At 41.9% G+C, this 19,375-nt stretch overlaps 1 protein-coding gene across 12 annotated transcripts in view; it reads left to right on the forward strand.

Annotated features, from left to right (window-relative positions):
- The window catches only part of grm8a (glutamate receptor, metabotropic 8a), a 246,472-nt gene that overhangs the window by 118,067 nt on the left and 109,030 nt on the right, over positions 1-19,375 (forward strand). For all 12 annotated transcript variants that reach the window (XR_004213383.1, XR_004213384.1, XM_031865639.1 and 9 more), the window contains exons 4-6: positions 5,582-5,717; positions 6,185-6,339; positions 8,473-8,610. Coding sequence is in view for 10 of the 12 variants with exons in the window: in XM_031865639.1 (XP_031721499.1) it covers positions 5,582-5,717; positions 6,185-6,339; positions 8,473-8,610 (429 nt within the window). In the remaining 2 variants the exon portion in view is untranslated. The remainder of the gene's footprint in view (positions 1-5,581; positions 5,718-6,184; positions 6,340-8,472; positions 8,611-19,375) is intronic.

The following is a 19,375-nucleotide window of genomic DNA, read 5'->3' on the forward strand; positions in this document are numbered from 1 at the left end:
ACTCTGATTACCCACAGTGCTGTGGAGGCATCACTCATCATTTTCTCAGTATGCATTCACACCACGCTAATCGAACAAATGTTTACCAAAAGTGCATTCAATTTCTGTAAACTGAACCAACTTTGCCCGTTTTCCCCCTCTCCTTAATCAGTGTTTCATTATCAGCTAATTATAATCATTTTACAAGCTTCAGTCCATTATGGGCTACAAACGCTTTTCCACCTCAGGCTTTGTTAAGGTCTGAGCAGCATCTTTTTGGGTTCAGGTTAGGACCATCTTACATTTCCAAGTCCATTTGAGGCTCTCAGGCCTGTCCTTTTAAGGCATATTTTAATAGGAGGATGTACATATCCTGGGACAGCATTTCCGTGGGTGTTGTCAATGATTCATTAGCGAGCCTGAGGAGAGGTTCCACTTCCCAAGCGAAAAACTGCAGAACACAATATTTACCGCACCACATCATCCAAACCCAAGTGAAGGAGAAGGGAAAAAAAAACACAGCCAGCATCTGTGTTGTGCACGTAGTTACTTGAGTGCACACACATGGATGCAAAAGCAAACGCTCATCGATGAGCGTAGACAAATTCAGACACGCGTGCGTGAGAAGCCACACACGCGCACATTCACATACACACATAAATCAGTGACTTCAAAGACCCAAGCTACAGTGCTCCAAGCCGTGAACAAAGTATATAGAGAGGCAGAGCCCAACTTTTAATTTTTAAGTAGTGCTAATGAGGTTTGGAGAGAAAAGAAAGTGTCAAAATCAGTGTTGTGCATGTGTAGTGTCTCCAGTAGTAACAGTTCGCCGGAAGGTGTTTCTATGGGGATGAATGAAGTGGGTGTTTTTTTCTTTTTTTTTTTTTTTAATCAAAGAAATGTTCATTAAGCTGAAGGAAGAAATGAATGTGGATTTGTTGGGCACACAGAGCCTTATTGGTCAAAGCATATTGGATGTCCTGCTTGTATGACGAGGTGTGTTTATGTCCGTCTCAGAGTTGCAGAGACACATACTTCAAAGAAAGACGCAGCTTAATCTAAATGGAAGAATCATTAAAGGCAGGGACCTTGATTTCACTACCTTCCCTTCATTTGATACAACACTCACATCTAACGCAGACATATGCACACAGGCATGTGAACACACACGCACACACACACACACTCCATTGCAAGTGGCAGCTATAGCTTTAAACCTACTCTCATTACTCATCCTGCTTAGCAGGGAACCACATCGTGTCTGCGTGTGTCCAAGCCGGTATAACTACATTACATGGATGCAAGGATGCAGAGTGGAGTGTATAAGTAGTACGTGTTTGGGGTACTGCATGGAGTGATTGCAAACTCCTTCATTGCAAGATGAAGGAGTTGTAGGGTGTAACAGAAGACGCATGGGATTACAACTACCGATATTCGGTTGTCTGTAGCAGCTCCATATGGTCCAGGATTGAGGTACAGGTCACCCAATACATGTAATTGTAGTTCTCCAAGTTTCTGAGTTCCATCGGTGGCTGCATTATAGTGCTTTTTCTTTTTATTTATGCATATTTATGCATTTGTTTCTATAGTGGAGTAATATCTACCTGAGCAGAGAACGAAGTCGCTCTCCCTCTGTGTGTGTTGTCATCTAAGCTTCTCTGTGCATTGCTGACATAGCCGTGTTTGCCTGTTAATGCTTGTTAGTGCATGTAAGCGTGCCCCACTGGCAAGCTAATGGCCGCCGCTCTGCACTGCCTTCACACGGCGGTTACAGCTGAGACGGCGGCGACCCTCCTGTCCCTGTCCCCCCCACCCACACCAGGTGAACACTGTCGGCACCATTGTTGTTTTTCGCAATGCTGTTAGCACCGTTAGCTGCGAGCCGTCTGCGCCATGTTGAGAGCCTTTTTTGAAAGGCACTAGATATGCACTGAATTTCATATTGAGCACCTTTTAAATAATTTGGAGAGCCACTCCACTCCCTGAAAAGTTTGACAAACTGGAGGTGAGAAGTAAATGAGAGGAACAAGATACTACACAGTAGTGCTCCCAATCCATGTCTCTTCTGGTTAATAGATGCAATGATGTAGAGAGAGGAGAGTATATGCAAGGGAAGCAGATTGTTAATTAAACATTGAAACAGCGGTGTTTCCAGTCGTCAAACAGATTGAATTTAATCTCTAAACAGAATGGAGTTAATTACAGACTATAAGGGTTTCATTTGGAGAAGCGCTAGATTCACTTAACATTGAATTTATCATCACAACTTGCAACCTGCATATTTTTTTTTAACAGCTGCAATGGGGGCAAGCAGTTGCAAATGCCCACACTCACACACACTCTTACAAACACACACACACAGAAACAGACACAAGGAATTGGGATTCATTCACATTCCACATCAAAGCCTCAATAATCAGGTTATTAGAGATAAAGTGAAAGCTATGTGTAGCTCAGCAGATATAGCGCCCATAATTCAATTAGCCCATTGTAGATTATTGTGCAGCAGCTGCTGAATTACATAATAAACTGGCTATTACTGTGATCCAATAGAGCTGAGACTGTTGTTTTACTTTTGAAGTAAATAAAGAAAATGTCTAACCTGTCTCCCACTAGTGTGCCTGGCTTGTGATATATCTCGAAACAATTATCCAGTTTTTGTTCACAATCAGCCAAATTATGAGCCTCAGGATTGTGTTTTTGTTGGTCGGGGAGAAGCGAAACAGTGATGACTGTCCGCTTCAGCAGCACAGTTTGCTTAGTGGACTCAAGGACAATGTCTGGTCGCAGGGTGGTGGGTGCAGTATGGCTGGGAAACTTCAGTTGTCGTTCGAGGTCCACCAAACGGCTGCCAGTCCTTTGCCGAGGTTAGGATGCCTGCGTATGTTCTTTTGGCTGGATATGGAGGCTCCCGGTGATTGCCTTCTTGGAGGGTCGAGACAGCTTTGCCCACTTAACTGAGATGCAGGTTTTTTAACCACAGATCTTCACTGAAATCTATACCAGAGTTTATAGTTCAGAGAAACACTTTTTCACATCTGACCAAATGTCTTTCTCGTACTAGGAACTTTCCACTCAAGCCTGCACAGGCAACTCAAAAGCATTGGCCTCAAAAATAGCTTTGGTATTAGCTAGACTTTTGTCATCCATCACTCTTTGTCAATCCATTTCTAGTTTGCAGTGGGAAGCAAATCCTCTGTCTGCAGTGTTGTGATGCGCCAGGGTTTTGATGTTAAATCTCTCTCTTGCAAACCCTCCTTTTTATTTAACAACTTCTGCTTTCAACAAGACGTTCAGTGAGTGATTTGGAAAAAAGAAAAGAAAAAAGACGTCGCTGTCTCTGTTGACCCAACCTCACAGCTTTCCTTTCAACGGAGTGGCGAAGGTGAGCACTAATAACTGACGCTCGCTTTTAATGAGCCGCTTTTTTGGCACCATCAAAGAGGAGAAGTGGGTTTATTTTTGAGGTTCGCAATAAATTTGGCTGTACAACTGACAGTTAGGTGTGTCTACTCTGTGAGTATGTGTGAACGTTAACGCACAGATATAATTTAATATCGTCTTCATCTAGGAAGTCTGTTCTCCATGGGGACAGTTATTGATGATGGGAAGGAGGTTATCAAACACAGAAAGATTTAATCCCTTTTATACTGGTCCAAGGACAATGGTGGAGAGAATGCAAACATCAGCACTTGTGTGTGCCTTGTTTCCTCATAATGTGTGCATGTACACAAAAGTGTAAATCAAGTTGGTGATTATCCTTGAGAAATCATTCCAAACCTCCCAAGTTTGTATAGCTTGAAGGGTAGCTGGGGTTGCCTGTGCAGACTTTGTCACTGCAGTTATTAGCCTAGCGAGGCTTTTAATCTGGGGCTAATGAGTATTTGTTCTGTCACTCATGCATACTGGTGTGCGTCTGCATGGGTAAGAATGCATATGTGTGTGTGTGTGTGTGTGTGTGTGTGTGTGTGTGTGTGTGTGTGTGTGATTAAGGGGAGTACTATAGTGAAAGCAACAGACTGTACAGCTGTTCAATAAAAGGGCTAGAACTGGCAGGGGGGAGAGGGGGATATCATTCACTCTCCCTCCAACACGCTGTCACAAACACGCAGACAAACGTATGAACATTTAACACACATGCACGGAAAAAAACGGACACGCTCAGTCTTATTGTGCACAAGGATAATGTAATGTTTAACGGGAACATAGTCCTTACACGCACACCTTTACACCGTGAGCTGAGCTAATGATGTAAGGAAGCAGAGCTAATTAGAGCTTAAATATGGAGTCTGGATTAGTGCAAAGATGGTATGTTGGATTCTGTGAGTGTGTGTGTGTGTGTGTGAGAGCAGAGAGAGTGAGAGTCATTCAAAAACCTTACATTCCCCCCCCTCCTATTACACACTCTTTTTGTTAGTGAGTGTGTGAAAAAGGAAGAAAGAACAAGGTCAACAAATACCTCCCTCATTATCCCGTATTGTGAGTGAAATAACTAATACTGCTGTGACTGCCATTCTTGCCCTCCTCCACAATAGAGCATGACGGAGTGTGAATTGGGTGCAGCGGACATTTCAGCACAGTGCCGTGATTCATTGTCATAATATTGCTCCATCCATCTTTTAACCTTGTTTCTCGCCGTTTTATTTCCGTTGCTGTCAACACCTCCTACCGTCAACATCATTTCAGCTTCACCTTTCAGCATGTTCTCTAAACTTCTCTATTCATTCCTTTCCATCCTGCCCCTCTATTGCTGTGGCTCAAAACTGTTCACCTCTTCTTGGGGGCGGCCCATGAGCGGGTCCGTCTTCCAATTGGAGGATTGGCCGTTCAATCCCAGGCTCCTCGAGTCCAAGTGTCCTTGGCCAAGATACTGAACCCCAAATTGCTCCCATTTGGATGTGCCATCGGTGTATGAATGGGTGTGAATAAGAATTAGTTCAGTCCTGATGGTCAGGATAGCCCCAGGCATCAGAGTATGAGGATGTGTGAATGAAGTGTTGTGTTAATCACTTTGAGTGGTCGGAAGTCTATTTACCATTGATCATTCTTATCTCCTCCTCTCCCTTATCCTCTCTTTTTACCTTTTCTACAACTTACTTTTCTTTTTCTGTGTCCATCATTGCCTCACCCCTACTCCCCTTCTCTCTTATCTTATTTCCCCAACTGCCATGTTCTACCTTGTTTCTCCGTACTTCCTCCATAACTTGCCTCATCTCGCTCAAAACCTCAGACTCTTTTTTCCGCACTGTGTTTTGGCATGCATTTTTAATGTGGTAATATGTGATCCTCATATATTATTCTTATTGCTTGTTACTGTGGTACGTTGGCATTCGCCGAAGTTGAATTTTTGATGGTGGCTGCTGCTGTTAGACTAACCATCCAGTTATTCCTATGCTTAAATCAAAGTGCTGACGCTGCTGGAAGTGTAAAGTCACATCACTTGCATGCACCAGAGGAAGTGTTCAGAACACATTTTAATAAACCAATCGAGGGAGAACAACTACGTTTGAGTGACGAATGCAAAATGAAGAAATGCGAATCATTGACTAAAATATTGATGATTCATTCTGTCCCTCTTTCTCTGTCTCTTTCTGTCTCCCAGGTGGTGTGTGTATCGCCCAGTCCTTGAAGATCCCCAGGGAGCCCAGGCTAGGAGAGTTTGACAAGATCATCAGACGCCTGCTGGAGACCTCCAATGCCAGGGCCGTCATCATGTTCGCTAATGAGGACGACATACGGTACGTGCTGTGCACTTAAACAAGCGCCTCCTCTGCCACTGCTCATTGTTTTTCTGCCGCCTTCACTTTTACATGTGGTCTAGTGACATATTCTGCTGTGTTTTCGTTATAATAATGACGTAAAGATATTCCCACGTGCCACTTTGAGTTAAAAGCAATAATGACAAACTGACTATTCCTTTAAGACAGTTATGAGACCATTGATGTAAAAGTACTGATATAATAACAGAAGTAAAAGTCGTCATCAACATGCTTTTTAAGCTGAATTGTCCTTGTCCTATTTCCTGTTTGTTTTCTCTTCATCATTAGTTGATGCTGTTTATTAGAGCATGGCACAGCTACTGAGGAGAGGGACTTCACTGTCTTGGTGGGGCTTCAACAGGGCAACAGGATCCAGCCAGAGCCCATTTTGTTGTTCTTTTCCAACCTTCACAAACACTTACATCTTCTGCTCTCTTCTCAAACAGACGGGTTCTGGATGCAGCTAAAAGGAACAACCAGACTGGTCACTTCCTGTGGGTGGGCTCAGACAGCTGGGGGTCCAAAATCTCACCTGTGATTGGCCAGGAGAGAGTGGCTGAGGGAGCCATCACGATTCTTCCCAAACGGGCGTCTGTAGATGGTAAGAGTGTATGAAGAAAGATGCATACAATGACGCCGTGACCATATGTCATAACGTATACAGTCAGTAACTCACATCTAATGGGTGAACAAAACTTTGAGACTCTTTCCTCACACCTGCAGGTGTGACAAAGGAAAGGAAGCTGACGTTGTGTGCGTGTGTGCTGAAAGTCTAACAGATCAACTTAAGGGGACAGGGGGAAAGACCAGAAACAGACAGTGAAATACACACATTCCCTGACTCTTGATCCCAGTGGATAACACGTTTTTGCCATTAGGCCAGGGAGGATATCCTCATCTGCTTGCTGTCAGAGCTCCCTATTAGATAATTGACTCCTGAAGGGACAGAGAGATGGGCAAGATATGAAGTGAAAGTGAGGGAGAAAGAGCCTATGTAGAAGTTTAAATGAATCAAAGTCAGCTTTGGCTGGTCGACATAACAACGCTCTATAGGGTCTTCAGAATAGACATAGGAGCTGTGAGTGAGACAGAACCAGCGCAGGATTAATGAGGAGTGCATACACTGCAATTGTACCAATGTATTAGGTACACCTGACAATGTGATGCAGTACAATAACCGTGTAATAGATTCTACCTCTGTGAAGCTTAAAATGTTCAGTTTATGTTGACACAAAGTCAGAGGTGTGTTGATTCAACTCTAATGTAATTTTCTTTTTTTTCTTTTGTTTATTGAGATAGATAAGCAAATATCCACCAAATATTAAATCATCACCAATGCATTATTCTTATAATTGCTTTGTGCCAAGGGATTCTCAGATTCACACACACTGTCATATTTATTCCATTCAATCCAGTTTACCCAAATTCTGTTATATTTTTTCATCTCTAATGTGGAGAAGAAAGTCAAAATCTCCATCGTTTCTCCCACCTCTTTTGGGAGTAAATCTGCAACTTGTTGTTTTTTACACTGTGGTTTTTGTACGGAATAAACAAACCGGATATGATGCTGCTCAGTCATGTAACTCATAGAGACTGCTGCCCGTAAGACAGTCCAGGGTCCCCAAACATTTGGCCCCTTGGTGGAGATAATTGTGTTTTCTAATACGTGAGACCTAAACCGAATGTCGTTTAAAGAACCTCACATTACCACAAATACTTTTTTTGTTTTTCATGAGCATCATATCTGTGATCTTGATGAGAAGCGTGTGATCCCAGATTTGCTGCCTGTTGAGCTCCACAGTGAGTGAACCCACTGTTCCCACTGCAGTCTAAGTGGCAATTGAGCTACACAGGTGCACACAGGACCAATTTCTCTGACGGCAGAGGAGATTAATCAATGCAGCTCTTGTCACCTTTTAGAGCGAGTCTGGCATTGCACAGGCTGTCCAAGTCAGTCTGATAGTCCCCGGTGATTTACCCATCCCCCATGGTTTGCTTCACATGCAGTGTGTTGCCCTGAGCTGCAATCCCAGTGGTGTTGGAAATGACTCCTTTTTTTATTTTTTATTGGTGAAGTGTAAATGATTCTTTGTAGTCATCTCGGGGCATACCTTAGGGACATTGAAACAAGAAATAACTCTTGCAGTATTCAAGCAGCCAACACACCACTGATGATGTTAATAAAAGCAAAATGGCAATAGAAAAACATCTTCTTAAAATCCAGTTTTGCCATATTTTCCTCTCACAAAGTAAAAAGCTGTTTTCCCAATTAATTATGGTATGAACTAGTTGTACAAGTATAATTAGTGTTTTTATCTTTTCATTTCTTTCTTCTTTTGTACATCTCTTTATCACAGCCTGCCATTCTCTAATATTTGTATTCCTGTGAGTGGAGAAATAGGTATTTCCCTGTTTCCTGCTTATTAAACTGGACAAGTAGCCAACATAGACAGTGGAAGCTCGCTCTAACATGTTTGCTCTCGGCCTCATTATTTGATAGGCGCTCCCAAACTGGATGGCTCTGCAGAAATGGCTCTTCAGTCATTCTTGAGATGGCTTTTCATAACATATGCCTTTGGGAGTCAAAGCTTTATTATACCGCCATTAACATCTAGTTTTTTAGTACAGGACTTACGCGTTCGTGTTCTCCTCACATTACACCATCAAACAAGATCTTGCTGTTGAACAACTTCATCTAGGTTTTTAAACTTTTACTCGTCTGTGTCTTTTACAGCGTTTGACCGGTATTTCCGTAGCCGCTCGCTGTCCAACAACAGAAGAAATGTTTGGTTTGCTGAATTCTGGGAGGAGAACTTCAACTGTAAGCTGGGTATGCATGGTAAACGACCCGGCAGCCTGAAGAAATGCACAGGTAAGACACGACACTTTCTCTTTTGACTTTTAATGAGTTAGTCTCCACCATTGTTTCCACCAATTTAAAAAAAAAAAATTCCACAAAAACTCAAAGTGCCTGGTTGCCCAAACTAGCAATTTCAGCAAATGCATTCGGTTGAATTTTTTTGGATCGCTCCATAGTACAGACACAAAAAGAGATACACATTGTCCTAGCTGGAGTGGGATTTTATATTACGTAACAGGCTGTCACAAATCATTTGCCAATTTGAGAAGAGGAGTTTTAACTCAAATAGGGTTGTTAGTTTTACCTTCTAACAAATCAGGCAGGTGGTCAGTTCTAATTGGTCTTCTCTCATCCTAGCACCACAACAACCAGATCCTTTGCATCTTGCTCGGTGCCGTTGCCCTTGTTTTGTTTGCTGCAAATCAAGGACGAGCTTCAATGCCCATTGATGTAGCTTCCAGCTTAAGCAATCGCCAAACTATGTTCTGTGAGCCTTCTCTGACATTTAACAGCAGCTGCAATTTTTCACAAGATTGAAGTCACCAGAGAAACGAGTCAACACAAAAAAGCAACCGGTTGTTCTGGTATTTTCCAATTAGGCCAGCCCACAAAAATCGGTGCAGATTTGCCACATATATATATATATATATATATATATCTTGATGGTAGGGAGCACTGGTGGCTCTAATAAGTACTACGCAATACAGCTGAACAAGAACAATTGTTTGTGTACTCAAAACTAAAAGAGAAATTAAATAATCTGTGGAGTCTGTTCTTGTATATACGATAATTTAGTCTCCTCTGTGGAGTGTGTGTGTGTGTGTGTGTGTGTGTATAGCGTATGTGTGTATTTGTGCTGTAATAGGCACTTCTTGTTGTCAGTTTTTGCATATGCGATGCTCATTTTATGTGTGGTTTGGCCTGCATTTTGCTGTCATATCAAAATGCCTGCAGCTTGTTTTGATTTTTTACTAAAGGCCAAGCACTGCTATGATGAGTTACAGGTGTGTCCTCGGTTGTGTGTACATGTGTGTGTGTGTGTGTGTGTGTGTACGTGATCTAGACAGGGCTGTGTGTGCACTTTCAAAGTACCTACAGCTGTCATTGGCAACACAAACAACGTCACCAGGGCCAATGGACTTTGTATGCATGTATGTCCATGAGAAAGAACATAAAGCCCTTCAGGTTTAGGTTCTGTATGACGTCGTGCTGCTGTGATTGAGCCTGTATGTTTGTGTGTGTGTGCGTGTGTGTGTGTGTGTGTGTGTGTGTGTCTGTGTGTGTCACAGTGAGTATCCCCAGGCTGACACCCGCCATTAATTCACATAATTAGGTTTGTAAGGTCTGCGACTCCCATTGACCATCTATTACTACCCGTGGCATCTGTGTATGTGGGCGTGCATGTGTCGAGGGCCCTGGCCTGTATTCGTGTGGCAAAGTCCATTAATTCCAAGTGCTGGGGGTCACGACCTCCAAATCATCAACACAGAAGCCAATCAGCAGCCTGCTGCTCAAGGTCGCCATGGTGACACAGCTGATGGGAGGATGTGGAAATGGGTGTGATTATTGCATTTCATTGGGCTGAGAGATGGACTAATAGAAAGAGAGCAAATGTCAACAAGTGCAAATTAACTGCAAGAGGGGTTGAACAATAATGTTTGGATGCAGGAATGTGGTACATAGACAAATTTAATGGTCATTACTGCAGCTACATACATATACATGACATCAACTTTCATCGCTATCATTTCATCTTCCATAAAAAGAAGAGAAGGCACAAAAGCAAAAGAAAATCCAAGGCACTCCGAGTCTAGTAAAAAGCCTTTTTTCCCTTAAGCGTGGTTGATATGCTCGTATGCACATCAGCCAGGAAAACTCAGATACCGGGATAAAACTGTTGTGTTGAAAGCATGCAGTCAGGTAAAAACTGATACCTGAGGGGAAGCTGACTGAGGCAGACACCAGATCATAGATAAGCCTACATACACACCTACTGTACACGCTCACAAACACTTACATGCTCAGTGGCTGCAGATAAAATCACCAATGGGTGCACAAGCACTCTGTTAATTACTGTGATACTTTGACCTGATACTTTAAGTCACACCGGCCTTGTCGTTATAAAGATGCTGCTGGATATACTTATAATACAAGCTCTGTCTTTCTCTCTTTCTCCGAGACACACGTACCTTTTTTGTATTGATCCACTAACCTGAACACTGACACAGAATACTCAGTGAAATATAATATTATTCTTTAAAGGTACTAAACTCTAAATTCAGAGCATATCTATGATTGAGGGATTGCCTCCACACTACACTACACATCTTTATTCTCTGTTCAGGCAGCCATTACTCAACTATATATTTAAATTACAAATAGTGGTTTGCTGCTATATTAATTCACTGAATGTCAAATTTAGCACCTTCTCAAGAACTGTCTTAACTGAAATATGTATTCTCAATTCGTCCATCAAAGTCAAACAGTTGTTATGAGTTAAAGAGGGCTACACAGGAAATTGAGGGCGTATGTATCGGCTCTCAACATGGCGACGGCTAGCCAGTGGCTTGGAGCTAACAATGCTGACAATGCCAACAGCGCTAACAATGATACTAAAGAGAGTCAAAATGCAATTTACGGTTCATGGAGTTTGGCTTTGCTCTGGTCTGCTCCCCAAGTACAATAAGTCAGCAGGATCTGCGCCTGACGGGAGTAAAATGGGATTAAAACCATAAAGGTTCAAATATAGAATCAAATACATGACAGATCTGAATTGTGATTGGTTGTTGCGCGGATGTTTCCGCATGGATGAGTTCACTGCTCCTCGTACAAAGCGAATGCGGAGCAGCGCCTCCGTCTTACTCGCTGCACTGTGACTCTGACTCATCTCTCAAATCATAATATCCTACTTCTATGCAACCTACATTTCCTTACTCTGGAACGGACACAGACACACTTGGACAGGGTTGACAGAGAGATACACACACAAACACACACACACACACAGGGCGTACACATGTTTCACACAGTTCTCGACCTGGGCTCATCAGTGGATCTATTCCACCAGTGACTAGCATTGGTTGTGACAGGAGCCATGAGCTTCAGGTACACACAGAGGAATTAAAGTGCAGTACGAGCAGAAAACAAGGTCGTTACACTGTTGCCTGTTGTTTTTTTTCTCCTTCATGGGTTGTGACTTGTGTCGCTCTCTAGAGAATTATATCATCATTGTATCTTCCTTTTTCTTGGCTTTTGTGATCTTTCTTTACTTTGTTGACTGTCAATCTTGAGTCAACTTTCTCTCTGTCTGACTGTTTCACTCCCTTTCTCTCTGACTATTTATGTCACTTCTGTCTCTTCTGCCAAGATCAAACTTAAATGGCTTCATTGTCATGAACACACTGAGATATTCCATACAAACAAAGCACGCTGTCGATATAGTCAAACAACGTGATGTATTTATATTATTCAAAGCACCAAACACTGTAAATATTCAACAGTTATCTCCCTCAGTCTTACTTGTTCTCGTGTGGATTTGTGCTTTGTCATATCTTAGATCGTTTACATGGTCACAAAAACTAATCTGCCGTATCATTTGTTCTACATCAATGTAAACGTGGCGAATAAAAGCCAAATCTTTAAACAAAGCAGACTTCTACATCAATGCTTACACTGAAATATTTGTGATGAGCTAGCTATCTGGGAAGAGCTATTTGCAAAGCTATTTGTAAGGATGTATCTTTTATGCAGCTGTATAGTTTGCACTTGCGTTGCATATTATGGATGAATCTAGTCTTGCATGCTGAGTTTAATAGGTCCAATAACACTTAGCCAGAGGTCCTTTCACCCTACTGAATGGGGGGGGGGGGGAAACACATGGTGCAGATACAGGCAGTGGACAGCACATCAAACAATACAGAACCACTTTGCTTCAAACACATCAAGTAAAATGTGTATGTTAATTGATGTAGATTTGATCGACAAACAATATTTATCCTTCCATACATTACATTACATGAACAAACAGACTGTAGGCCACAATACATATTCAGTGTTTATTCTACACCACAATGTGTGCTCACGTAAAGGAAAAAATGTCACAAAAAAATAATATGCCTCAGCAAATATTTATTTAACTTGAGGTCACACCTATGAGAAAAGTGTGAGGCATAGTTTACCATTAGCTCAGGGAGATGCAAACTCTCATCAAGGTGAGAATGTGAACAATGTGTGTAAAGAGTGCAAACTCTCTATATGAGAACAATTCTATCATAATAGTTAAAGCTCTCTGGTCTACTTTCCCTGATTAGCAAGATTACCACGGGACTGTAGTTCCTCTTGCAGCTGCCTAATGAAGGTTATGCTGAAAATTCCAATCCTACTTTATAGGCAAACAGAAGATTATCAAATGCCTACACACACATGCGCGCACAAAGCTTTACATTTCCCTCGTTTAATATGAAATATTAATGCATTACAGAGTGTTTGTTAATGGTGAAATTATCTTCCAAGGGCTACTAAGAGATAGTTTAAAGCACTTGCTTTCTAAGCACGAGGACACTGTTCTTACTCGGTAAGAAACTAAACTTTAGAAGTCTTCATCCAACACCAGTGATGCGTGTATAGATATATGGATGCATCTGTTTGAGATTCACTCAGTTCCAGGAGTTAATTAGATCCCGACTTAGCTCAGCATGCACACGTTTACCCTCGTGCACAAACACATGTTCGCTGGCTGGAAATAGACCATATCCTAACGAGGTCGATGGGGAAGGAGAGTTATTAGGCTCGCAGGCTGGATAAACTGTTCCCGCCCCTGTGAAAAGGCCTCCGGGCCTAACAAGACTGAAAGATGGAGGCAAACACAGATGGAGATCGACAATTAGAGATTGATGGGGCGCAGACAGACGGATTGCAGAGTGTGAGACAGAGATGGCGACAGACTGTGTGGGATGTGGGATGACGTGACATTTAGCTGCAGTGAAATGATTTTTCCACAAGATTGAAGTCTTCTTGTAGAAGACATGGTCAGGTGACTCCGTGTGCATATGTGTGACTGGTGAGATGCAGTCTTACATCTATGCTCTGTATTATGCATGTAACGTGAGAAACTTTTATCCGTGTGCATGCCAGACTGCTTGTTGCTATCACAGGCAGGTAGGCAGGTAGTGCTGTGCGGTTGAAAGAATCTGTGTTGAGCTGCCCATCTATCACTGTTGAGTCACACACACACACGCACGCACACACACACACACACACACACACACACACACACACACACACACACACATTCATCTTGAGCAGGTTCAGGGGACCCACTGTTCACTGTGGCCATGTCAAACACCTCTCAGTTAGTGATACACACCTGCAAATGCTGGCTACACACCCAAAATTACATGCACAAATTAAATTAACATGTTTAGCTCAGCATAGATTAGAACAATTAATCAATAATCAGCACACAATGAAATTAAAGCGGTATTAATTGCTTTTTTGGCCAGCCGGGTGCAGTCGAGGAAGCTGCAGAGACGACATTGAATTAAAGTTGTTATTGGAAATCTGCTTGCAAACGGTTGCATATCTACTAGAAATGCACCGATGGATAGAAATATAAGGATTTAATGCATAAATGTGTAATTTTAACACCAGATGTGTGTGCATTTTTTGTGTGTCTCTGTCCACGCATTTATCCCTGAGTGGTCCCTGTGTGTGTGTGTGTGTGTGTGTGCATGTACTCACACATTTCTGGGAGCAGTGATAGGTTGTTGTCGGTTCGAGAGAACAAGTGTTGCTCTACTAATGTGATTTTACGGTTCGTCCTCTCTTCAACAATACCTTTCTTTTCTCAGCCACATACCTCGCCCTTCTCGCCCTCTCCCCCCCTCTCCTCTCTCCCTCATTCTGTTGCTTCATTTGTTTCTCATTCATCTCAACCGTCTTTCCATTAAACTTACCTTCTATTTATTGTCTCTCACTCCTGCTTTAGTTTTTTTCCATCCTTCTCTTATGTTTGATCCAGTTTCTTGCGCTCTTTCTCTGCCTTCACTTGTGTCTGTTTTTGTTCTATCCGGGGTGTGTGTGTATATACTGTATATATGCTTGTTCAAGAGTGGGAAGACAGGGGGGGGGCCCGCTGACATAAAACACACATTCCCTCAGCGACACAAAACAAAAATTTTATGTTTATTTGTTTGTCTGAAAGCTGTGCAGGAGAGAGATTAAGAGAGGAATGGACCGACAGAAGGAAAATAAAATAAGTTTGAAGGCAGACCGAGAGCTTGCGAGCAGAGGTGAGTTGTGCCAGGACAGTGATTCAGCGCACTATGAATAATGACGAACGAATAATTTATATCAGCTGTACTATCAGCAGTAATATATATTAGTGGTAATGTAGAGATGTAATATATATTAGCCACATATGTCTGAGGCGTCACATTACTCATGAAAAGATGTGTTCTGCATTGAATTGCTCTTTACGAAGCAGAGAACATTCTCTGTGCAGTCTGACAGTCTGAGGACAGAACGGGAGATGAAAGAGGAGGATAAGAAGGCAGAAGCATTATTACAACTCTTGTTTTTGTAAGCTTTTGCCATAAGTTCTATCAGTAATAATGACTGGTATTTGTGAGCGGCGTATTGGCATAACCTTTGGCTTCAGTGCTCTCTTGTCAAGTCCTGTAGAGCAGAATTCCTCTCGGATGCTCATTTCCTATTGGTTATTCATTTCTTTCTCAGCAGATTAGCCCTGAAGCTATACAGCTCAGAGCGAGACCAGTGTGTTTAACAAGAGAACTCTGCATGTGTGGTGTGGATGTATACGTTTCTTGTGGGCATATGGGTCACGTGTCCACGCTTCGTGGTATGTCTTTGAATTATGATGCGGCAGCATTTTCATATCCAGCAGTCATCCCTGATGTATTTCATGACATGTTTGATTAATGAGAGAAAAGCTAATCAAGCCACCTTTATGTAAATGCATTCATCACCATCTGACATGAGTTTGCATCATCCTGAGGATTATATATAACATTTCCTCACTTAATTATTTCCAAATTTATCTCATCTGCATAAAATGGAAAATAAATGTTTGTGTATAATATGTATGTGAGCGCACCTGAGAAAAGGGTGAAAATATTCGGGAGAAAAGGAGAGAATTAAATATGTGTTCCTAATTGATGTTTAATTAAGAAGCTTGTCCAAATCATTAGTCTATCTGTCATCCGTGGTGCATCAATCACCCTCTGTGTAAAACCTGGCTGGCACACTGGCCCGTGAAGGCATCCATCAAGGCAGTTAGCCAGTCAGCATTCTTGCAACAGCCTCACCTCAACCGCCTTAATGTGTTGGTTTGTGTTTGTATTAGACACAGACAGCACTGGCTTCACTAGAAAAGGCATTGGAGCGCATAGTTCAGTGGTTCCACTGGCATCAATCTCATTATTGAGCCACCTGCCAAATGAACCGGGAGATGCGGGGCATGTCTTTAAGGTTTTTGGGGGCTAAAGTGTTGGTTTAACCTGACATCACGATGGCGCATGAGTACTCTGCTTTTAACAGTAAAACACTGTGTTCAATCATTTCACAAAGCATATGCTTTTAGATGGATAAATAAAGGGAAGTAATAGATGATTGACAGAAAGTCATTTCACTTACAGTTAAAAAAAACTTGCCTCGACTTGAGAAATCTTTGTTCTCGTGAACATTTTGTTAACTTTAAAGTTGTATCAAAGTTACATTGTTATTGTGTTGTAATACAGGTATGTGCAGGGACTTAGTTCATGCATTCAAGATTCAAAGTCTTGTGAGGAATTCCCACAATGAACACTTGAAAGACAGCTGCCTCACAGCAAATCTTCTTTCTTTTTTTTTTTGTACTTTTATATATTAGTCATGCAGCAAATCAGTCCAAACATGCACAACCATCTCAGGGTCAAATAAATACTGTAGACAACTGATGGAAATACATATGCACCCTTAAACAAATCATCCTTGGATGGATACATTACATGTGCAAACGAAGATGCATTGGTCCTTGAAGAAACTAGTTCAATGTCCGAAAGACCAATTCCACTCATTGACTTCATCTGTTAGTATATTAAAATAAGGAATTTTCACATCTACAGTAATCTTAAAGTTACGTTTGGATTGGTGTTGTCTCCAGTAATCCTGATATTCTTACCAGAGTGAGTCACAGTACCTCCACCTCTGCATTGATGTTGAAGTGCCAGGCTCGATTATTCAAGTGGGATGTCACGTTGTTCAGGAGATATTTCAAGAGGTCTGTTTCAAAAATGCAGCATCAATTATGAATAATGATATAAAATACCACCACGACTTCATCTTCAAAGATGTCTTCATAAAGTACCGGCTGTAAAGCTCATATCTTTTGTCATCTAGAGACTTTAGAAGGTTAAAGTTTTACTGCAACCACACAATTTGTCATGTCAGGTCATGATTTTCAAATGGCAGATTGTCTCAATTTCAAATTATATTTTCATCATGAAATCATTTTTTGAACAAAGCTTCCTGTGGCTTTTATTAGATAAAGCTAAGATGAGTAACGCCTTTTATACTGATCTAGAAGCAGATCACAGCACCCGGCCTGCACGTCGATGCAACAAGAACAAATACTCAACCGCAGAAAATGACTCTGAGGCAGATATGGAGATGATTGCGTCCTCGTTGAGCTTTTTTTGGTTTGCAGATCTTTCTATGAAACATGAAAGTTACTTTTCATCTCTACTTCTGCCTCTCGGAGTCTTTTTTTTTTTTTTTTTTTCTCCAGAATTTTCAATGCAAATCCTTCCTCACCAAACCGAGCTGCCTGTGGTCTCTGATGTCATTAACGCAGAGCAGGAAGACTGAATTTAATTTAGAAGAGGCTGGCTGAAAAAGGGAATAGAGTGTAATGTCAAACAGGGTGCATATTAACACACAACCATTTTGTCCATCCATCTGTGTCTGTGTCTCAACTCCTGTATCCCTGCTTATCTATTTCACTTTTGTCTCGTTTTCACACAGTGACACACACGCACCAAAGCAAGACTGCATCATCTCCACATATATTACACTCGCATATTAAAGACTCGGTTATGGATGTCTCTTTATTTTGCACCTGCTCACACACATATTATGCGCAGAGATGAAATGAATAGATTTGCGGCCACTTCATTGATGTAACAAGCTGTTACTGGCTGCAGACAATGGGCGGACAAATCCAATAAAAGCTCCATAGCGTTGTAGTGTTCACACACACACACACACACACTCAGACACACGCACCCCTATCTCTGGTTAAACCACCTGACGCAATCCCAGGAAACAGAGACAGTAGTGCTCTCCGAGTTAGCGCCGCTCAAAACAGCACCAGTCGTATAACTGTCTCAGGGCAGGATTGCATTTTCTTGCGATATGCTGATTAATGATGCATTGTGTCGTTTCACATCGCGTTTCACAGCGTAGAGGAATTCTCATTATCTCATGACACGTTGATCTATGGGCTCAAAGTGTAACACTTTGTCGTACTTTTTTTTTTCTCTGAATGGAAGCATGGACAAGCGTTGAACGTGCACACACACACACATGCGCATACTGATATAGTTCGGTGAAAAGAGGCTGGCTCGTTGAGCAAGGCGAGCAATACACGTTGGCTCTAATATAATGAGGTCACGAGTCTGGTTACGAATACTGAGTGCAATCAGTAATCTGATATTTATGGGTCAGCTTAAAAAGGCAAGACAAACTCTTCTATCAATATTCCTCGATTGATATAATTATTCCGAGGCCATGTGGAAAGGATACACTCTCCAGTTCTCTCCTCACGGAAAGAGAAATGTTAGTATCAGTCTAATCTAGAGTTGCCCTTAATTGGACATCCAAGTTCTAGTGCGTCTTTGAATCTGTAGCAGCTCGTAACCTTCATTAACACGTTTTTACCGAAGTATGCTCCCCTCTCATTGGCAAGATTTTGAAAAGTTCAATCACTAATGGATTTTTCACACTACATGACTTTAGCCCCCGATTTTCCACTTGATGACAGTTTTTGGATCTCCCCGACAAAAGACCCAGATCACAAGCAAACCGGCGTCGACTCTGTGCTCGCAAATCTGCTCTCCAGCGCCCGACACAGATATCTAGCATGCTAAATAACCCAGACCTGTCGTGGGGAGTCTGTCAGGGAGCTACACCCAATGAGAGGGCCAGACTCAGGTTGAGGGGAAACCTGAGCAGAGGTGTGTGTGTGTGTGCTGTGTGTTGCATTTGCAACATGGACCTAAATTGACGTTGCTGCGCCTAGGGTTTGGATGTTTGCATGAACAAACAGTGACACAGTGACTGATCTACATAGTGGAAATAGCAAACATCAGCAAGCATGACTTACGACTGTGACGTAGTTTGGAGATCTGGGATTATTCATGGTGAAAGATCTTGTAGTGTGTGACCCCCTGTCATCAAAACGTTGGTTGAGAATTTCAAAACATCACCAGAACTGTAGCAGTTACACCAGATATTACGAGGATTGCGGATCATTACTATATAGATCATGCAGAGAGGTAGAGCTGCATGTATTGGCATAGATTTAATGCTCGAAAGATTGATTTTGGGTACAGTATCACATTAGTGCCAACCATGTGATATCTAAAGGTATGTGGCTGTGAAAGTATTTACTAATTACTGTCTTGTTTAGCTTTATTTACTGACTAGTAGCATAATTAGGTCTGTAATTATAGCAGGACATTAGACAGCCAACTCAAGGGCCTTTTGTTGATTATTGAGA

This window comes from Anarrhichthys ocellatus, unplaced genomic scaffold (assembly GCF_004355925.1).
Source record: "Anarrhichthys ocellatus isolate YVR2014 unplaced genomic scaffold, GSC_Weel_1.0 scaffold33, whole genome shotgun sequence".
NCBI lineage: Eukaryota > Metazoa > Chordata > Actinopteri > Perciformes > Anarhichadidae > Anarrhichthys > Anarrhichthys ocellatus.